Genomic DNA, 19,762 nt, shown 5'->3' on the forward strand with positions numbered 1-19,762 from the left:
AAGTATTTGATGGTGTGGGAGAACACATAGCAAGGGATTTCAGACTGGTCGTCCATACAGAATCTCACTTGAGGCTTTAGAGTCCTTGGTCCTCACATGTGCACCCTCCTCTTCATCTCAACCCACGTGTTCAATGGGGTTTAAGTAGGCGGACTGGTTGGCCAGTGCAACAGCTCGATTCTGTGATCAGTGCGACATTTTTGTGTGGAGGTGGAGGAACTCTTTGGATCATAGTCTCTCTGGAAGATCCAACAATGACCCAGTTTTAGCCTCCTGTCATATTTTGCTCTAAAATATCCTGGTACCTGACCATGATTCTGTGTATCCTTAGAACATTCCCGGTCCATTTGCAATAAACCACCCCACAACATGACATATTCACTACCAGATCATTTTCCGCATGACCCTCTGTTGTTTTACACTAAGCCCACCTCTAATGTTTGTAGCCAAAAAGCTAAATTTTTCCCCTCATCTGTTCACGGAACCTGGTCCCAGTCAAAGTTCCAATTATGTTTCGCAAGCTTCATGTGGTGAATTCATGCCTTGATGTGTTTTTTTTATGGCAAGACGTCTGAATAACTATTTGGCATGGAGGTTTCAGCATAACACAGAGAAGCCATAACATTGGCCACTCTCCCAAGCAGGTTCAACACCTCCAGTAGATTTAAATTTCTTAATTATAGCCCTGATAATAACATGGGTATTTTAGGTGTAGCTGCTAGCCAATGTCTTAGCCAGTGCATGATTTACATCCTTTTGCCTGATTTCTTTTGTATGTTCTTTACACGTGTCTCCTCACATTTATACATCCCTAAAACAGGAAGTCATTGATGAACAGTTAAAAGTTACATATGACTCCGATGAATTTTGATTAAAAATATTAGCTCAAATAATTGTCATACTGTGTTTCACTTATTTCGAGTGTAAGACAAAGCTGATAAACAACAATGATGTTTTTGCATAAGCTTTTTTGCTTTACCAAGGATAACAATACTTTTGAAGAGGACAGTATATTTTATAAGCGGCAGCTTGTACAACTACAGAATTAACGTACATTTTTTTACTACATCATGGGTAACTGCTGGACATAGTCTTCCAGGTCAAAACAGTGAATTCTACTATTATAGAGCTTAAAACGTACAGGATTAAAAATTTGCAATTTCTCTTCAGCAGCCCTTCAATCTATGGTTTAAAAACAACTATCGGAATTAAATGATCCATGACCAGGTCCTTCTGGAATGATCCAAAATGACTCCTGTAGCCTCCTTTTAAATGACATCACATCAAAATCCACACTTTGGAGAAAGTTGGATGCAGGATATCAGGGGCGGGCTGGGTGTTCATGCATGTGCACGTGTGTTTTTTTTGTGTGCGGGTGAGAGACAGCTTGCAAAGGTTGGGGTTTACTCCCCTCCCAGTTCCCCTGCTAAACCCAGCAGCACTCTGGCTCGAGGTGAGTGGGTGTGAATCCTTTTAAATACAGACCCCACATGTGACATTTGGGTTTGGGTGTCCTGATTGTTAAGTGGATGTACACTGTTACCTGGCTGGACCCTTTGTTTAACAAGCTGAATTGTCATGGTACACCTGTTAGAGGGTCAATCAGAGCTTCCCTACTACTGGAGGCCTCAGACGCTGAAAACAACTTCCTGGGGTTCATGAGGACGGACAATAGAAAACTAGACATCTGTGCCGTTGGCAATGAAGTCACATCAGACTGACCTGATGTCAATGACCTGAGTTACTACACTGGCCCAGTGACGGAATCTGATGCAGTTGTGTTAGAACTCAGTGTGGTCCTGGAGACTTATGTTACATTGATGACAACCCTTCTCTGTGTCAGGCAGGGGCAGTTACCGCAGCTCTGGACTGACCTCACACTGCAAGGGAAACTCACTGCTCTGGACTGGCCTCACACTGCAGGGGAAACTCACTGCTCTGGACTGGCCTCAGGGGAAACTCACTGCTCTGGACTGGCCTCAGGGGAATCTCACTGCTCTGGACTGGCCTCACACTGCAGGGGAAACTCACTGCTCTGGACTGGCCTCAGGGGAAACTCACTGCTCTGGACTGGCCTCAGGGGAATCTCACTGCTCTGGACTGGCCTCACACTGCAGGGGAAACTCACTGCTCTGGACTGGCCTCAGGGGAAACTCATTGCTCTGGACTGGCCTCACACTGCAGCGGAAACTCACTGCTCTGTACTGGCCTCAGACTGCAGGGGAAACTCACTGCTCTGGGCTGGCTTCACACTGCAGGGGAAACTCACTGCTCTGGGCTGGCTTCACACTGCAGGGGAAACTCACTGCTCTGGACTGGCCTCAGGGGGATCTCACTGCTCTGGACTGGCCTCACACTGCAGGGGAAACTCACTGCTCTGGACTGGCCTCACACTGCAGGGGAAACTCACTGCTCTGGACTGGCCTCACACTGCAGGGGAAACTCACTGCTCTGGACGGGCCTCACACTGCAGGGGAAACTCAATGCTCTGGGCTGGCCTCACACTGCAGGGGAAACTCACTGTTCTGGACTGGCCTCAGACTGCAGGGGAAACTCACTGTTCTGGACTGACCTCAGACTGCAGGGGAAACTCACTGCTCTGGACTGGCCTCAGGGGAAACTCACTTTTCTGGACTGGACTCAGACTGCAGGGGAAACTCACTGCTCTGGACTGGCCTCAGGGGAAACTCACTGTTCTGGACTGGCCTCAGACTGCAGGGGAAACTCACTGATCTGGACTGGCCTCAGACTGCAGGGGAAACTCACTGCTCTGGACTGGCCTCAGGGGAAACTCACTGTTCTGGACTGGCCTCAGATTGCAGGGGAAACTCGCTGCTCTGGACTGGCCTCAGGGGAAACTCACTGTTTTGGGCTGGCCTCACACTGCAGGGGAAACTTTCTGCTCTGGACTGGCCTCAGGGTATATCTCACTGTTCTGGACTGGCCTCAGACTGCAGGAGAAACTTTCTGCTCTGGACTGGCCTCAGGAAATCTCACTGTTCTGGACGGGCCTCAGGGAAAACTCACTGTTCTGGACTGGCCTCAAGACTGCAGGGGACATTTTAGCTGTTTGTTTAGAGTGATTGTCCTGCTGGAAGGGCAATCTTCTCAAAGTCCAAAGAAGACTACTGCAGTTTTTTTCCTGGTGTTCTCAGGATGGATGGATTTACTATGCTCCAGGGAAACCTCATTCTCGATTTGCTTAGCATGTATCTTCATCTTCATCATGTGACTTAATTGCACACAGAGGAACTCCATTCAACTAATTATGTGATGTCTCAACACCTCAGCTCTTTCAGGTGTCATAGCAAAAGATGTGAATACTTATGCAATCATTACTTATGCAAGTATCTATGCAATTCTCTGTTTTATATTAGTATCTATTAGTATCATTTGGATCCTGTTGCAGATGGCAGTGGTAAAAACTCCTAATTAAGACATTTATGACTTATTTTTACACAAATAAATGCGTAAAATTCCAAGGGGGTGAATACCTTTGAAAGCCACACTATGCTTTAATGTGTGTATGTGTGAGTAGGGTCTAGTGTGTGTGTGTGCATATATTTTATCCTAGTAAAAAGGAAGACAAATGTGGATAGCTGGGTAGCCATTTAATAATCATTTGGCACACTTATGGCTTGGGGGTAGAAGATATTAAGGTCCTGTCAGCAGGGATTGTTCACCATTTTTAGGGCCTTCCTTTGAACGCCTGGTGTAGAGGTCTTGTAAGACAAGTAGTTGTGAATTGGAGGAACTTGGCCGTTTCGCCGTTGAGGGCAATACAGTCGACTTACCGAGCGGTGATGCAGCCTGTCAAAATGCTTTCAAGAACCACTCCATTCACACGATCAATCATCTGAAATCTCCTTCCAGCTGAAAAGTCCCACCTTGCAAACCATCATTTTTTTTTAAAGACAAAATAAGAGTGACAAACGATCCCATCCTATTGAAACAAACAGAGTGGTCCACCAACCCAATAAGCCGCCGCACTCTTGAACCTCATTCTAATTTTGACGGTTATTGGCGGAGCGTTTTGAGGATCAGAGGACTCATGACAAATCATTTTAGTCTCCTGCGTGGGACCAGGCACTGGCATGGACAGCTGTCTTGGTCTCTGTGGACCCTGTTTATTTACTGCTGATGTGGACATAGAGGAACTATCTACCTGCTCCACTTCAGCCTTGAGATGCGGATGGGGGCGTTCTCTCCCCCCTTCATGTAAACATTTAGAATGATTCATGAGGTCATGCCTGATGGAGGTATGATCCCTCTTGTGAAGAGACCATGTCCAATGTCTAATCTAGCAATCCCATAGTTTTTCTCTAGTTGGTGAATATACACATACTGGTGTTAAACTATGACATTTTATCAGAATTCGAAACAAGATTATGTCACTTTACGCTCATCTTCAATTCCTGAACTGCATAGGTCTGTTGTTCAAAAGCCATCACATGTGCTGAAGTGTTATCCTCCAGAATCCTTAATCCAGGATCGTCATCAGATTAAGATTATGCCGACGGACCCCGTCTATGAAGAGGATGCAAAGAGATGGAGTGCCCATCACTGAACCAGGGCGGAGCCAGAGTTTGGCCAGATTACCCCTCTCGGTTCATTTTAGATAGCCTACTCCCCGCCCTCTGTGCATCTCTTCCTCTTTCTGCCTCCATCAGTCTTCCTCCCAGGTAATTCAGTTCTCCAGACAATGTGCGACTGGAACCTGCTGCTGTGGTCCGTGTAGTTGGCTCAGTCTACCGGGCATACTCCCATCAAATATACCTCACCCTCCGAGAAAGAATCCGCATGCGGAGCCGTCATCGCGCGCACCGTGGTGAATTTGATTTTCTGTCGCAGAAAAGAGTGGTCTCTACGCTTGCCAGCATTTCGGAATATGGGGATCCTTGTGAAATATAAATGAGTCCTCTTTTTTGTTTTTCCTTGTTTTTATGTCATAAATGTCTATGATGGGCGCAGTCTTTGAATCCGCATGACATTTTAAGTTTTACCTTTTGTTTTTTTTTCGTTCAAGCTTAGCAAAATGCGTCGTGTCTGAGGCAGAATCTAACGTTTCCACAAAATCATCACAGGACCGGCGTTTAAGAAACGCAACCACGAGTTTTCCTGATATTTATCAAACATTGCATTTGGCTTTTAAATTCCCCAGTTTCGGATTGATCGGATGCGTCGGCGTTGGATGCGGCTGTCGTGAACCCCATAGCTTTCAGCATGATTTGATATAAGGGGATTTTCAACAGGGTATCTGGACATATCTTACCTTTTTAACGAGAAAAGCTAAATTCAAGTCGAGAGGAAAACGCCATCAAGAAATAGACCGTACCTACATGGACTAATTCTTGTTTCCTCGGGATTTAAAACTACCAGGTCAAACGCATATTGATTTCTGCGCTTTTCTGGGAAAATAGCCTTAAACAGCGGGAGACATGAAAGTTGTTTCAGCAGTGCTGTTTCTTGCCATATTTTGGAGTCAGGAGTGGGAGCCCGTGCTTTCTGATTCAATCATACACATCGGTAAGTTGCGCCTTCTCACAACATCAGTAAGCTAAAAACGATGCCATGCCTCTGGGCATAGATTTGCCTCTGCATAGGTTTGGGTAGTTTATTAGCAAATCACCACCTCACGCCATTAACGAGGTGGACAATGTCAGTTCCCGTATCACGATATTAGTAGGCAGCGTCATACATTAGGATATAACCCACATTAGTATTTCGTTATGCAATTTATCCCCCGCATACTTCTAAAAAAATTATTTCGTCTACCAAATCCTCTCATGCGCCATTGCGCATAATGACTAATGAAGTTGCCAGCCGAGTTTTGCACATAATTTGGCATGTATGTTCTATTAGGGGACAGTTTAATTATTTGTAACATTTGTACATCCAATAACTTAAAGCTGGGAAATTGTATTTTTTTTTCAATGCACGTTTGATTGCCCATAGCTAACATTAACTTATTGTTTAGCCTATGGGTCTGTGCGGGTTGCATTCTTAGAAACAGGTGGTTTGAGAATTGCGTTTTGTCTGCGCATTTGACCGGAATATGCGGATATGCTAGGTCTTGAATCAAGGTCTCTACAGTTGCATGTAATCGACATGCAATGCAGCTGGAATAGCATTTATAATTCAGGACCATGTCTAATACCACTGTGAGCAATGTTTAGCTGGCAGATTACCTTTTTTGTTCTTAGATGTGCCACTAGCCTATAGCCTACTAGAACGCTTGGGTGGGATTGAAAACGCTTGTGCATGGGTCCGTATGTAAACTAGCCTATAGGTTCATATTTGGACGTAAACATGGGTTGGTTAGTGAAAAGTCCACACACAAACCCATGCATGTGTGTGAGAGAAGCCTGCGCACCAATTTAGAGTGTCAATAATGGGTCCTTGCAGAACACGGTTTTAAAATGTTACAAGCTAGATAAAGCCGATAATGATATAGAGTCCAGTGCTTAAAGCTAGAGGCTTAGGATACCTCATAAAATCCACACGCAATCTCTCTGTATATTAGCTTGTAGTCTTGGCAACCAATAAAGTATATATATATATTTTTATATTTAATTACTCCAACTCTCCAATACTATAGGATAACATATTGTGAGGTAATTTTATTTCAATGCATTTCTGATCTGCAACAACCCTGAAAAATGGCCTGAAGTTAATTTATGGCACCCGAAACATTGTCCATGTGAAACAAGGTTGGCCTCGATGATTTATAGAAGCCTCTTTGTAGCTATTTTGGCAAGATCAGGTACATCGTTTATGAACGGCATTTGGGCACGGTTAGACTGGTGAACAACTGCGAGTTTTCATCCTATTTACATGTCCCATTATATAACACAGTTTATTATTTTGGTCCTTTTCTTCACTCAATAAATCACCTTTGGTCGTGCTTCTGACTCATTGTTTTCTTGCCCACCCCCAATCGATAGTTCATTTCCCTTGCTAGACGTACCTCTTTTGAATCACTACATGAAAGGTTACTCCTATTTCCCTCTCCGTGTAAACTGGCAGACTATATAGTCCACTTATTTTGTGGGATATTTCCTAACATCGCACTGTCAAATGTGAAAAGTCAGAAACAAATAAAAAATAATAGGGCTTAGCGTTTGAGGAACAACATTGATGCATTGAAATACTTAGGCCTACGTTGTCTACCAATGCAAGTGGTCGATCGGGAGAATTATACATGTAAAGCATCACGTCTAGAATGTCTGAAGTAATCCCTGTCTAATCTATTTGCAGCTGTGTAACGTTATAAAAAGGAATTGGGGGAAACGCTATATTCAGACGAGAGATGGGCCTAGTTAGGCCTAGCCCACGCGTGATGTTTTCCGATGACGCGGGAGTCTTAAGGAAGCATTTTCATTTCGCGCGCATTACTTGCTGAGGAGCCTTCTAATGATCTGCATGCTGAAGGGAGAGTCCGCGTGCCGTGCGCTGCATGGCAATGGCGCGCTGCTTTATGAGGCTATTCAGAAAGTCACTTTGTGATTTATGTGGCTGGAAAGCCCCAAAGTCCCTGGTATTATCCGAGCTGCCTGGCACCGTCCTCACACAGCACATCCACCCGCTCACCATGCACTGACGCACGACAGCACCACTCCAGGATACTTTGTTGCCCTTGTTGAAGATCAGAGATTGACGATTCCCAGTTTAAGTGGACGCCTTCTGTTTGTGTTTTGCACCTGGTCAAATGGAATCCAATGTGCCGAAATCGAAATGCTGGAGGATAGGCTTATTATTTCGCCCCTAGTGGTAGATCAGAGCCTTTAAATCTTTTCATACTATAATGTTGTATTAATATTCAAAGCTTCCCAATAGGCATACTTGTGAGGGGGAAAAAATCTAATCTTTATTATTTATCTTTAAATCATGTAAAATTCACATTCTTTCGGATCTGACCCTAATAATAGATTACATCTTCCCCAGGGAGAATGTGTGGTTCAAGAGGCTATTTTATTCAGACGTTTTACCAAGAGAGAACTTGATGCATTGTTCTGTTTTTGTCTGTGCCATGGTAGGGAAATTGGAAACATGCAGGCTTTAAGATTCGGGTGTTCCTGGGTGTTTAGCTAACCTGTTTTTGCAGCTGTCAGTATCACTTCTTTTTTGAAGATGAGCTACACATTTGTGTGAAATGCTTCCCATCTATCCGCCCATTGAGTTATGTAGCCTATCTATGAGCACTGACAGATCTGCTGCACCAGGGTTTTTTTCTTCAGAAGATTTAACACCTCAGATTTCCCCTGTGTTTGGACGTCTGACTGAGTCCTGGAAGTGACACAGACACACTGTGCAGAAGGCATATAGAATTAATCCAGTACTGTTCAGGAAGACTGAAATCTGTCTCCTGGTTTTGAGAGAGAGTTGGGAAGACAGAGGGAAAGAGACAGAGAGAGATTGGGGGCAGGGGGAAGTGAGACAGGGGCAAAGAGAGGAACAGGGAAGAGAAGAGAGGGGAAATAGTGAGAGGAAGAGAGTAGGAAATAGTGGGTGAGAGAGGGAGAGAGAGAGAGGAAGTAGTCATGGGGAAAGAGAGGAGAGAGAGGGGGAGGGCAGGGGGAGAACAAACGTCTACATCAGCATAAGGACACAGTGAGTGTTTTGACAGGTAGATGTGCAACGTAGCGTGGTGTTTTCTGTGGTTGGGTGCTTGTGAGTGGTTGCATGTAATGTATGGTAAAGGACATGCCTTTAAATATACATATATTTTCGGGTTTTGAGTGCAGTCGCTCCCTCTCTAAATTCATGGGGATTGAGTATACTGTAGATTACAATAATCTTTCTCAGAAGAAAAGTACTACATGAAGCTGTTACGGGAGACAAGCTGCAGTATTTAAATTCAATTTACTATATTAATACTCTCTCCTACCTTTTGGTTCAATCGTTATTATTACAATTTGTGTTTTAGAGTGTTCTGCAGACTGGACAGTACCTAATCCCTGTAAAGAGTTGGCAGGTGGGGGGACGACCAGATGGACTGGGCCATTTTGGCTATTTTTGGAGAACAACATAGGCCCCTTATCTCAATAACATACTGATAATATGGTCTGTGCGTGTGTCTGTGCGTGCGTCCGCGCGTGCGAGAGAGCGAGTGCAGACGGACTGTCATGTTAAGGTTCTGTCTTAATCCCCACCTACCACCTCGACTGACCCCAGCAGGCCTCTGCCTTCAGTGTACGTGTGCGTGTTTGTGGCCCGGGAAAGCCACGGGTCTGCTTGGTCACGCCAATAATAGCCTGGCCTCCATTAGACGGCAGTTACGCGTGTTTCCACGCGCTGAGAGTTGACAGTGAATTTACAGCACTATAAAGAAAGCCCTTATTATAGAGGCAAATTGCAACACTGGAGGGGTCTACGACGGAGGCCCCAGTTATAGGGGATGCTCTGCTAACCTACAGTAGGTTAAAAAATGCTGTGTATTTCCAATTGACTAAATGGCTTCAAAGCGTCGCCTGCAGGTACTTGCGCGGGGCCCTCAGTCAAGCCACTGTGTACCGAGGTAATGTTTCCCCCCGTTGGCCAGGTTGCGGGTTGCCAGACTCTGCTAACAAGTCATTTTCTTTCCCCGCGGGTCACTGGATTTCCGTAAGCTGCACCCGACTGGAGCTGTCGTTCCGGAAACGTTGATCGGTCAACCAGTCCGGGAAACAATGCGGCAAATGTGCATGTTTACGACCCCACTGCTCACTGAACGTATCGCCGGCGGTGCACATATTAACCCATCGCAAGACGGTTTTTAGCCACGATCCTACCTTCCTGGTTTGACATAGGTTAAATCAAGGGTTTCAATATTGTGCTGCATAGCAGTAGGCAACCTACTTTTTTTCTAACAGTACTCCAGAGTCAAAGGACGTAGATAGATGAGTGAGAGAATGGGGAGGAAGATATGAGAAGAGAGGCAGAGAGCCAGTATGCCATGCCATGCCCCCGAGGTCTGTGCCGTGGGAGGGATACAAGACACATCCAGCAGGGTGGGAAGTTTAGATCATGGTTAGGTAAAGGTTTGGGGGTCAGCTGACATGGAAATAAATCTACTTTTGGTGTCACTTTGCCTTTCTATCACAGGGACGGTGGTCCTGTGAGGCTCGGTTGCTATATCAGTGTCTTGGGTTCGATTCCTGCTGGGGCTACCTACAAGACAATGTTGCATTTTTGTACGTTGCTTTCTGTAAGAGCATTTGCTAAATGTCCCTAAATGGCATAGAATATAATTTAATTAGTATATCGGGGGTTAGCTGTACCCTTTTCCCATTATCCAGAAGGTACATGAAAAGCTTTTTCAGCTGCATTGTCTTTTCAAAGCGCTCATTTTCAGAGCCAGAGTAATTTCCTGTGTGTTTAGTAAAAAAAGGTCCCAATTGGCTGCGACAGTAGTGAGCACACCTATCAACTTCTTCGTCAATGGAAAATGGAAAGCATCGTTCGTCGTTTGTCTGAGATTTATTCTCTACTCGACCGACAGGATTAACGGTGAGAAGAAAGTCAGGCTTCGAGGCCTCACCTGGGATGTCTGACTCCTCCCTTAGGTCTGTTGAGCAGTGAAATATCAATGAAACGCCCATTAAATGAATGGAAATATGCCTAGTATAAACAGAAATACCCCATAAAGAATTCCTTAATAGGTAATAGATGTTTGTTTTTTAAATTGGAAGCCGGAAAAATATTTCATTATTTCCCTTAAAAGTATTTACTACAATTTAGTTAATAATGCATGTTTGCAGACCTTGTTCAACTGAAGTCCAAAATATTAACAGATACTACACGTGGTTGCGGGGCCAGACCACTGATGTTTTTAGTCACCATGACTCCATATGAGTACAGTTCACCTCAGCGTTCATCTTTAACCTTCCTGCACAAAGCACTGAACAACCAGGCTCGCAGACAGACCAGGGCAGCCACTGTTATTAAACAGCATTAAATAACTTGTCAGAAAGCAGTCGGACCTTCGGCATTAATCAGGAATGCACACAGCTCGGGCAACGTATATGCATTTTAATGGGCATTAGAGGGGAACAGCCGTCACACGAACACCCCATTAAAATGTCCACTCTCCTTCAAACCCCCCCCCCCGCCACTGTTCTTAAAATGTGACCTTGCCATGTCTAAGACATCACCAGAAATCCCAGTCCCCATTAGAATGAGGTTTGGGGGGCCGCAGTTTGTTTGGGTAGGGGATCACAGGCTTTATTGGTTTTAATAGGGTCATATTGGAAAGGTTGTGACTTTACAGACGGTAGGCGATTACGTTAATTTCTTTTGGCCATTATTTCATTGATCCGTTTGTTTATTTTGTATCACCTGTTATCAGGACAGTGTCCGTCTCGTGACCGGCGCTGTATTTAGCAGCCATGACTAGCTAGGGTGAAACAAACATGCTCCTCCTTTTATTCACCTGAGATGAAAAACAATTCCAACCACATCGTAATGATGAAACAGTCCAACAAGAAGGAAATGAAATCTGTCCGGTCAAGAGGGAAAATGCCTGGCTTTACTGAGCACCACATTACTCCCCACCCGGTAACAGCTGATGCTGGACAGAGAGCACTCCAGCCGAGACTCCTTTAGGTCATCATTACCCTCTCGACTTCAGTGAGCCCTCTGGACACAGACTTTCATTTATTGTTTTTCTCTTCCCTTTTCTCCAGACCCTCTCGCTGGTCTCCCCTCTTGACCTCAAGTTCACTCACAAACAATAGGTGGAAGTGACTCATATTTCTGCTTCTGGCTTCCCTGTTTCAACTGTTTTGTTTTTTTTTGGGTGTGACTTTCTCTTAGATCGAGAAGATCTTAGACCACCCTCAAGGGCTAAAATATTTAACCCTCCCTTCTCCCTTCCTTGCTTTCTCATTCTAATCTTCTTCATCATCAACAGTATTCTCACTTCATGTGTATTCTTTTGGACTGCAATTCATTATAATCTCATGGACTGTCTCCCCATGTGTCTACTGTATATTTATGGATCTTCATGTGTATTTATGGATTTGAGTGGGGTTACATTTCCCCATTCCTAAGCTTTGTAGAAAACCAACTGGCCAGGCTGATATTAGGCTCAAAAACGTATTCAGGATTTTGGCTTTAAAGAATAGCCCGCTGTATTTACTTTTTCTTATCGTACATACTTGTCATCCTCGATTCCAAGCAACTGATGTGAGGAAGTTGATAATCTCTCTCCACAGAACGTCCTTGATCAAAGCACTATGTTCTGAAGAAATGAGTAGATGTCTATCAGGGATAATGACGGAATCAAATTCACAGTAATATTTGACCGGAATGTATGTGTTTATTTGTCGTATTAAATGAATTATAATGTAGTAATCCTCATACCAATGCCTTATTCAATTATTGCATGTCCTAAGTATAAGTCTTGTAAATCTTAAAAAGTTAAGCTCTAAATCCTCTTTGGAAGAAGCCTATTCTAATCGTGTGGATATTGTTGTTTTTGCCCCAGTAATTCCTCTGATTTCACGTGACCCTGGAAAAGTACATGACTCTGTGTTCCCTGGAAAGGTTGTCCACTGATTCACGTCGGGCCCTCGTCAGTCAGATTCCCGCTGTGTCAGAACCAGGTGGAACCACACCGGTGACATTCGTTGGTGTTGTGAGGTGGACGTGGTGAGGTGAATTTACAGTAACTCTAAGACTGACCGACAGAGTGCTGTCTTCCACAGAAGGACAGGTCCAGTATACTAAATGTATTCGTGGCAGCGCTTACAAACAAAGGTTTGTAAATGCTGTACAACAGGATCGCTGCGTCATCGCGGCCGGGAGTTCCAATCCGGGTAGCGTTCTATGAGCAACGCCAGGGGGGCCTCGCATATGGCGCAGCAATGTGAGCAGAGAGGATAACAATAATAAAGAAAACAGTTATAAAAACCTGGTAAAAACCTATTATAAACCTGGTAAAAACCTGGTAAAATCCTAGTATAAACCTGGTAAAAACCTGGTATAAACCTGGTAAAAACCTAATTTCTGTAGGGTTCAGAAGGAAATAAAAGAAGTCAGATTTTTTTCAAATGGATTCATTTGCCCATGGTGGGTTTCTAGGGATACCGCTATCTTGCCCTAATTTAGAGTTAAACCAAATGAGACATTTGCATGTGTAAATGTGTGTGTGTGTGTCTATATACATGTTTGTCTATCCGAGTTCCACTATACAAGGAAGGAACCAAAAATCTTAACCTTAAAAATCTGAAATTCCATAAATGTGTGCATGTGCGTGTATCTAGCTCGATTAATGTACCTCGTGTAGGTTTTTGGAGGTGAAACGCCCAGTTCCCCGGTCAAGGAGAAGCGCTTCCTGAGGCGTGTCTGATAACAGGCCCCTGGTTGGTCCCCCCCCCCGGAGGAAGCACCGTGACGTACGCGTCTACGCGCCCTACGAATCAAGATCTGGCGCCTGGCCAGGGTGAGCTGGAGCACAGATCTCTCCTGGAGCTCCTGTCACAGCAGGTGTGTAATCTCACAGGATGTGGGTTAAAAATAGGACAGGGCAACGTTGCAGAAGTTGGGATTCATCCTGCCAGCAGGAATCCTCCCTGGCCAATAGAAGTTGTTTACTGTGGGGCAGTCGCGTCGTGTCATTCTCACCGTCACGGCGGTGTGGTGGGGATAACTAAGCGTAGGGTACACTGGCGGGGATGAGGACACTGCTTATATTTGCCGGTACATTTTTCCCATGTGTCATACCTGTTTACGGAACACCTCCGTGATTTATTTGACCTGCCACTCGGTGAAACCGCGTACTCTGTTTTGGGGTGTCAACACTGGTCACCCACGCGTTAGGCTTCCTACATCTGCTCCGGCAACCCAAGTTGCTCCCCGGAGATTCCAGTGTTAGCCCTGTCTTTTCCCCTCAGCCAATCCACCCCGGGCCAGTGCCGCTTCGTCGTATGCGGCGCTCGCCGTGAAATGCCGAATCGTTTTCTGTTTTTATGCACACGTGTACTTCACCAGGTTGGCCCTCGGTAGCTTCCTAGCCGTGAACCGCTGACCCCTCTCATCACGCCGGGCTGTCGTGGTTTGGACCAGTTTGGGTTCTTATTGACACTGACATCCTGCGGCGAAACGGAACAGGTGGAGGGAGGGCCTCAGGCCTTCTGGCCCCCCTCTTAACCCTTCTCACTCTGTGCCGATGGGGTCAGGCTCCAGGGGGGCCCCGGGCGGCCTTCCACCTCCATCCAACCAGAGGCCGATCACACCTATGGTTTTGTTGTGGGCCCGCATTCTCATAAATCGATGCAACAGTGTGAGGTCCTTTGAGTGAAAGGTTTCTCGGCGAGAGCTGAAAGACCTAAATGCTCTTAGAAATGTTTCATCACCGTTCCACCTGGGGTCACGATGCATCTGCGTTTCAGGTCGTGGTTTCAACCAGCTCGATGACTCACACCCTTGCCAATTCATGAACTAACACTTTCTTTCATAGAAGCACTGATGTTATGAAGTGAAGGTACTTATAGACGTGGAAAAAGGAGTTCACCTCTTGTTTTTTTATATTTGGTCACGGGGGTTATCTGAGCTTAAACCCAACCATTCACTGATAAAGGGTACTCAATTTAACAAATCACACAAAATAAAACTACGCTTTGAAGTTAACAGAAACAGAAAAGCCATTTCCTTATACCATCACATGAAATGGCTAAACTTAGATTCAGATTCAGTTACAGGATATGCCTACATGACATTATTTCATTCCAACGGGGGCAAATCCAACTGTTGAAGCTAGAATGTACTTTTTCTGCACTATGACACTGCATTTCTGTAGATTTCAGATGAATAAATGATTGCACAGTATAAAGCTTCAGTGTAATTTCTTAATTTAGGCTACCAATATCTAGCGTTGAAGAAAAACAGCTTTACCTACTCTTACACATGACTGTATCACAGCAGCACCACACATGTATCCTACCTAGCTACCTTAACATGAAGGCACTAAATTTCGGACGTACATTTCTGACATGTTAACTGACAAATCAACCATAATGCCACATTATGTATTAATAATTCAGATTTGCGTTCCTTTGCCAGTGGGTTCAACATCTGGTCGGAATCAGTGACACAGGTCAGGTGTTGGGAGGTTGTCATTATGTCCAGTGTCTTACTGATTCTCTATGTCTTTCCCTGTCTTACTGATTCTCTATGTCTTTCCCTGTCTTACTGATTCTCTATCTCTTTCCCTGTCTTACTGATTCTCTATCTCTTTCCCTGTCTTACTGATTCTCTATGTCTTTCCCTGTCTTACTGATTCTCAATCTCTTTCCCTATGTCCTACTGATTCTCTACCACTTTCCATATGGTGCAGCCAACTGTCACCGGGAGTCCTCCATAAGGGTGATGCAAATTAGCAAAACATCCGGGTTGATGGTTGTTTGCCTGGAGGGGTGGTCTCTTTTGGATTGACTGATATCCTAGTTAAGTGAGCAGATTGACTGAAAGCAGAATTGGTCGGCAGGATGTGTTTTAGAGGACCCGTGTCCCAATCTTCGGCTTTCTCGAAAAGCACTGGGGGTTGCTGAGATGTGGCAGGGCTTAGGTAGGAATCGGATGGAACAGAATTGGAAGAAAAAAGGTGGATCATTTGTAAGACAAAATAAAGTGCTGTAGGAAAGTATAGTCAACTGCATTGGAACAGAAGCTATTCTTTTCCACCCCATTTGCTGAGGTGAGTGCCATGTTGTGTGAGCACGTGCCCTGGAGTTTTTGGGATGAAGCGCACATTATATCACGAAAGAAGAAATATCGCCTGTAAAGGGGTCAGGTTCAGAGGTTTATTTTAAAACTCGAGAGGTTTTCTCATGGCAAAGCTGGTTAGGGAACTACGGGGAGAGACAGCTGAGTTGGAAGGGGGAATGTTTTGTCATGTGTTTGATGTGCTCGTATCGCCCCGGTCAGGAAACACACCGTGGAGTTCAGCACTGTGCCGTGAGCAGCCACACAGCTTATTTGGCCCGTTTCCCCAATCAGAGCCAAGCCGCATACATTCATGCAATCTGACGGGGAAATTGCCTGTCTCGCTATTAGATATCGCTCTTTGCACAAAGCCAGCATTGCCGCCGTCTCCTTGAAAGGAATAGAAGGGGAAAAAAGCTTCCGGTGTGTTTTACCGTAATTACCATAAATACTCAAAAGTATATGCTGTGTTTGTTAGACCTGTTTGTTATGTTTTTAATGGCCAGGGGCTACATGTCAGCGCTTTCCTCCCATCACACTGGAAGTGGCTTTGGGTGGCTGAAGGGGAGGAGCCAGTACAGCTGCAACGCTGCTTACGGCTGTTTGGTGTGATGTCATGAAAACAGTGTGGTGAGAGAGACAGAGATGATCATGGGAAAAAATATAAATAACCTGATCACCAATGAGATGCCACTTCAGGCATTTCACAGAGCTGTTCGGTAAACATGGAACATCTGAGAGACTGCCTGAAATAACATTGCAGGCTTTAGGAATGAAAACGCCTTTCCACAGGTTTCAGCTGGTTTGACGGCCCCACCAACCTCATTGGTGTGTGCGAACACGAGGGCGTTCGCGCACGTGTGTGTGTGTGCGCGCGTGTGTAAACGACGAGGGATCACAAGGAAACAACAACAGCTGTGGTCACCGTTCCCGCCGGGCATCGTTGCCCTTTCCAAACCACTGGCATTTCCCTGCTCAAATCTGTTCCCGGCATCATCTGCTCACTCCAATCTGTGTGGCTCCGGTTGGTCGTTCAGGGCTCCGTCCCCGGCCAGAACGCCACGTGCCACTGTGAGTCGGGCACGTTTAACCGACCCGCCGGTCTGTGGCAACACCTTGGCACTGGTTCGAATGAACGCCAATTGCAATGAGGTGACTTTTTTGGGACGCTTTTTGCCGCTTATTTATTCTTAGCTCATGTGCTGTGCATCAAAAGTCCCCTCTAGGTGTGGTTCTTCAGATGGCCGTATCTAGTCGATTCAGGGGGACCACTGTGGCGCGGCTCATTTTGGATGATCGCACAGCCGACCCACAACCCACTGAGCCGCTCGCTAGTTTTGCATAATTCCCCCCATCCCTTGCCACGCACCACTCCTTCACATAAATGGACCTCCATCCCTCCCTCCCTCCCTCTACCCGTCCCTCCACCCGTCCGCTGTCTCTTTCCCTCTCCCCCCCCTCTCCACCCTTTTTCGCCTCGTCTCTCCCCTTCCACTGCATTACTTCTTCAGTTCTTCTTTCTCTCCGTGGCCCTCAGATAATCGGGGCCTGGACACATTCCAGGGAGATTCCGCTTAACATCACTTGCTGCGTCGCGACGTGGGATTTCAATCCTCTTCAATATTGAATCGCTACGGCTGCGCGAGACGATTAAACATTTATACGAGAAAATGTTTGTAATATTGGGAAGTTTATACGTGTCGGAACTGAAAAAAAAAATCCATAACTGTGTCAGGAACTGCTCCAGTTGGATTTCAGCACTCAGCCTTTCGCCTTATGGCTTTATTTAACTCGGGGAAAGCAGTGTGTACTCCTTTCATGCTACCGTCCCCTTAACCTTGGGTGTCGAGCGGTCATTGATACGGTTTTAACCCTCATAAATATGCCATGTGTCTGAGAGGTGGAAAAATAGAACTGAACATCAGTGTACACAGAGGGACTGTGGTCCTTTGAACTGTTCCTCAGTAAAGTAATGAGGTGCAGAACAACTTATACATTGCCCAGACTTTTTCAATGCCACCACCTCAAACTGTGTGCGGGGAAGGTGGGGTTGGAGGGGGAGCTGTGGATCACAGTTCATGCTTATGGTGTGTCTGAATAGACAAGTTATCTATGCTACACTTCTTAGTTAAAATAACTAAGTTATTTCTTCTTAGTTATTGTCACATAAAAAAAAACACATCAGCCTTTGGGTAGGTTGGCTCAGACAACAAAGAGCCCCTGTAAACAAAGAGCCCCAGTAAACAAAGAGCCCCAGTAAACAAAGACCCTTAGTCAATAAAGAGCCCCAGTAAACAAAGTCCCTTAGTCAATAAAGAGCCTCAGTAAACAAATTGCCTTGGTCAACAGAGTTTCAGTCAATAAAGAGCCTCAGTAAACAAACAGCATCAGTCAATAAAGAGCCTGAGTCAAAAAAGAGCTGCAGTAAACAAATAGCCTTAATAAACAGCCTTAATAAACATGCAGCCTCAGTCAATATAGAGCCTCAGTAAACATAGAGCCTCAGTCAACATAGAGCCTCAGTAAACATAGAGCCTCAGTAAACATAGAGCCTCAGTAAACATAGAGCCTCAGTCAACATAGAGCCTCAGTAAACATAGAGCCTCAGTAAACATAGAGCCTCAGTAAACATAGAGCCTCAGTCAACATAGAGCCTCAGTAAACATAGAGCCTCAGTCAACATAGAGCCTCAGTAAACATAGAGCCTCAGTCAACATAGAGCCTCAGTAAACATATGGCCTCAGGCTTCACACATCCTCTAGCGGGTTGACCCTGTTGGCAAGTTGTTGTCTAATGTTGCCCAACATCCTGGCCCGTGACCCCTCTCCTGGTGCCTACCGACCCCTCACCTTTTGGCCTCGCTGGTAAACAACCACGTGCTGTGTTTCAGGAAACTTGGAATGCCCTTAGGATAATTATCTTCGGTGTGACGTTGTGTCGAAGGCTTGATTACCATAACAAACATACCACTATGAAGAACCTTGACACACTGTCATCGTTCGTAGAGTTAGGGCGCTTAACACTGCTTGATTTGTCTGTGTAAAATCAAATCAAATTGTATTCATTAATAAAAGACGCACTCTGGCATTTTTGGCCTTTGAAAAAGGCCTTTCTTCCAATGTACAGGACCTGATTTTTCCAGCTCTGCACTGCAAGAACCCCCCCTGAGGTGAATGACATGAAAAACAAGTGAGTTGTCATTTGCCGAGAGAGCCATCAGTTAACCAGCCAAGACCGCCACGTGTTTGTGCACTCATGTGGTGGAGTGTCGGCTGCTTTTTCCGTGCCTATGCCGCTGTGTGCGATACGCTCCTCATAATCTGGTGGGAATCAGAATCACAGCTGATAAAACTGCACTAAGAACAATCCAGAGAAAATACTCCTAACAAATCCCTCATCAGCACTGGCTGGCCAGGCGCTGACATAAATATTTAAGCCCCCCCCCGTCCGTCCGTCAAGTGTTCACTCTGGACTAGACTGCCTGCTTTATCTTTGGCAGGAGTAGATGTCACATCCTCTTGGACACGGTGCGCACAATATCCACGAGGAGGTTCGTCATACACACTTCTGTTCCCTCATCTGTCTCCATTTTAAAGGGCGGCGATGAGGCTGCCTGTCAGTGAGCTGATGCTACCGCAGAAGTGATCAATTGAACAACGACCGTTTGAAGAAACCCAGGAGGGGAGGCGGGCTGTCTTGAAGGACCAGTGATGGAGTCTCCATAGAAGATTGTTTACTTTGGCTGTCAAATTGTCTCACAATGCATTACGCACTTTCCAGCAGTCAAAAGTGTTTCCCAGTTGCATTGGTTGAAAAGGCAGTCACTCGATCTCTTTGCTGTCAGGCAAAATGAAGATAGTTGGCAGCTTCTCCATCAGTAAGTGTTGTTTATCCCCCATTCACACCAAATGAGAGAGACAAATGTGTTGTAGATGAAAGCATAGCAAGTGCCAGTGATGGATAAATGACAGTGCATTTTGACTAACTGTCTCAATCATCTGCTCTTCTTCGCTTCCAGAGTTTAGTTGATGTTAACAACAGATAGGACTTTCTGTCCCGTAAAAAAGTGAACCACAAA

General features: G+C 45.3%; 1 protein-coding gene across 6 annotated transcripts in view; it reads left to right on the forward strand.

Moving 5' to 3' along the window:
- The first annotated feature begins 3,677 nt into the window (after window positions 1-3,677).
- The window catches only part of grid2 (glutamate receptor, ionotropic, delta 2), a 351,085-nt gene continuing 335,000 nt past the window's right edge, over window positions 3,678-19,762 (forward strand). For 3 of the 6 annotated variants that reach the window (XR_001198414.4, XR_001198415.3, XM_013136900.4), the window contains exon 1: window positions 3,679-5,526. Coding sequence is in view for 4 of the 6 variants with exons in the window: in XM_013136900.4 (XP_012992354.1) it covers window positions 5,439-5,526 (88 nt within the window). In the remaining 2 variants the exon portion in view is untranslated. Of the gene's footprint in view, window positions 5,527-19,762 lie in introns of all 6 variants that reach the window. The other 3 variants (XM_013136897.3, XM_013136899.4, XM_013136896.3) reach the window with 3 other exon arrangements.

Source organism: Esox lucius, chromosome 13 (genome assembly GCF_011004845.1).
Source record: "Esox lucius isolate fEsoLuc1 chromosome 13, fEsoLuc1.pri, whole genome shotgun sequence".
Lineage (NCBI taxonomy): Eukaryota > Metazoa > Chordata > Actinopteri > Esociformes > Esocidae > Esox > Esox lucius.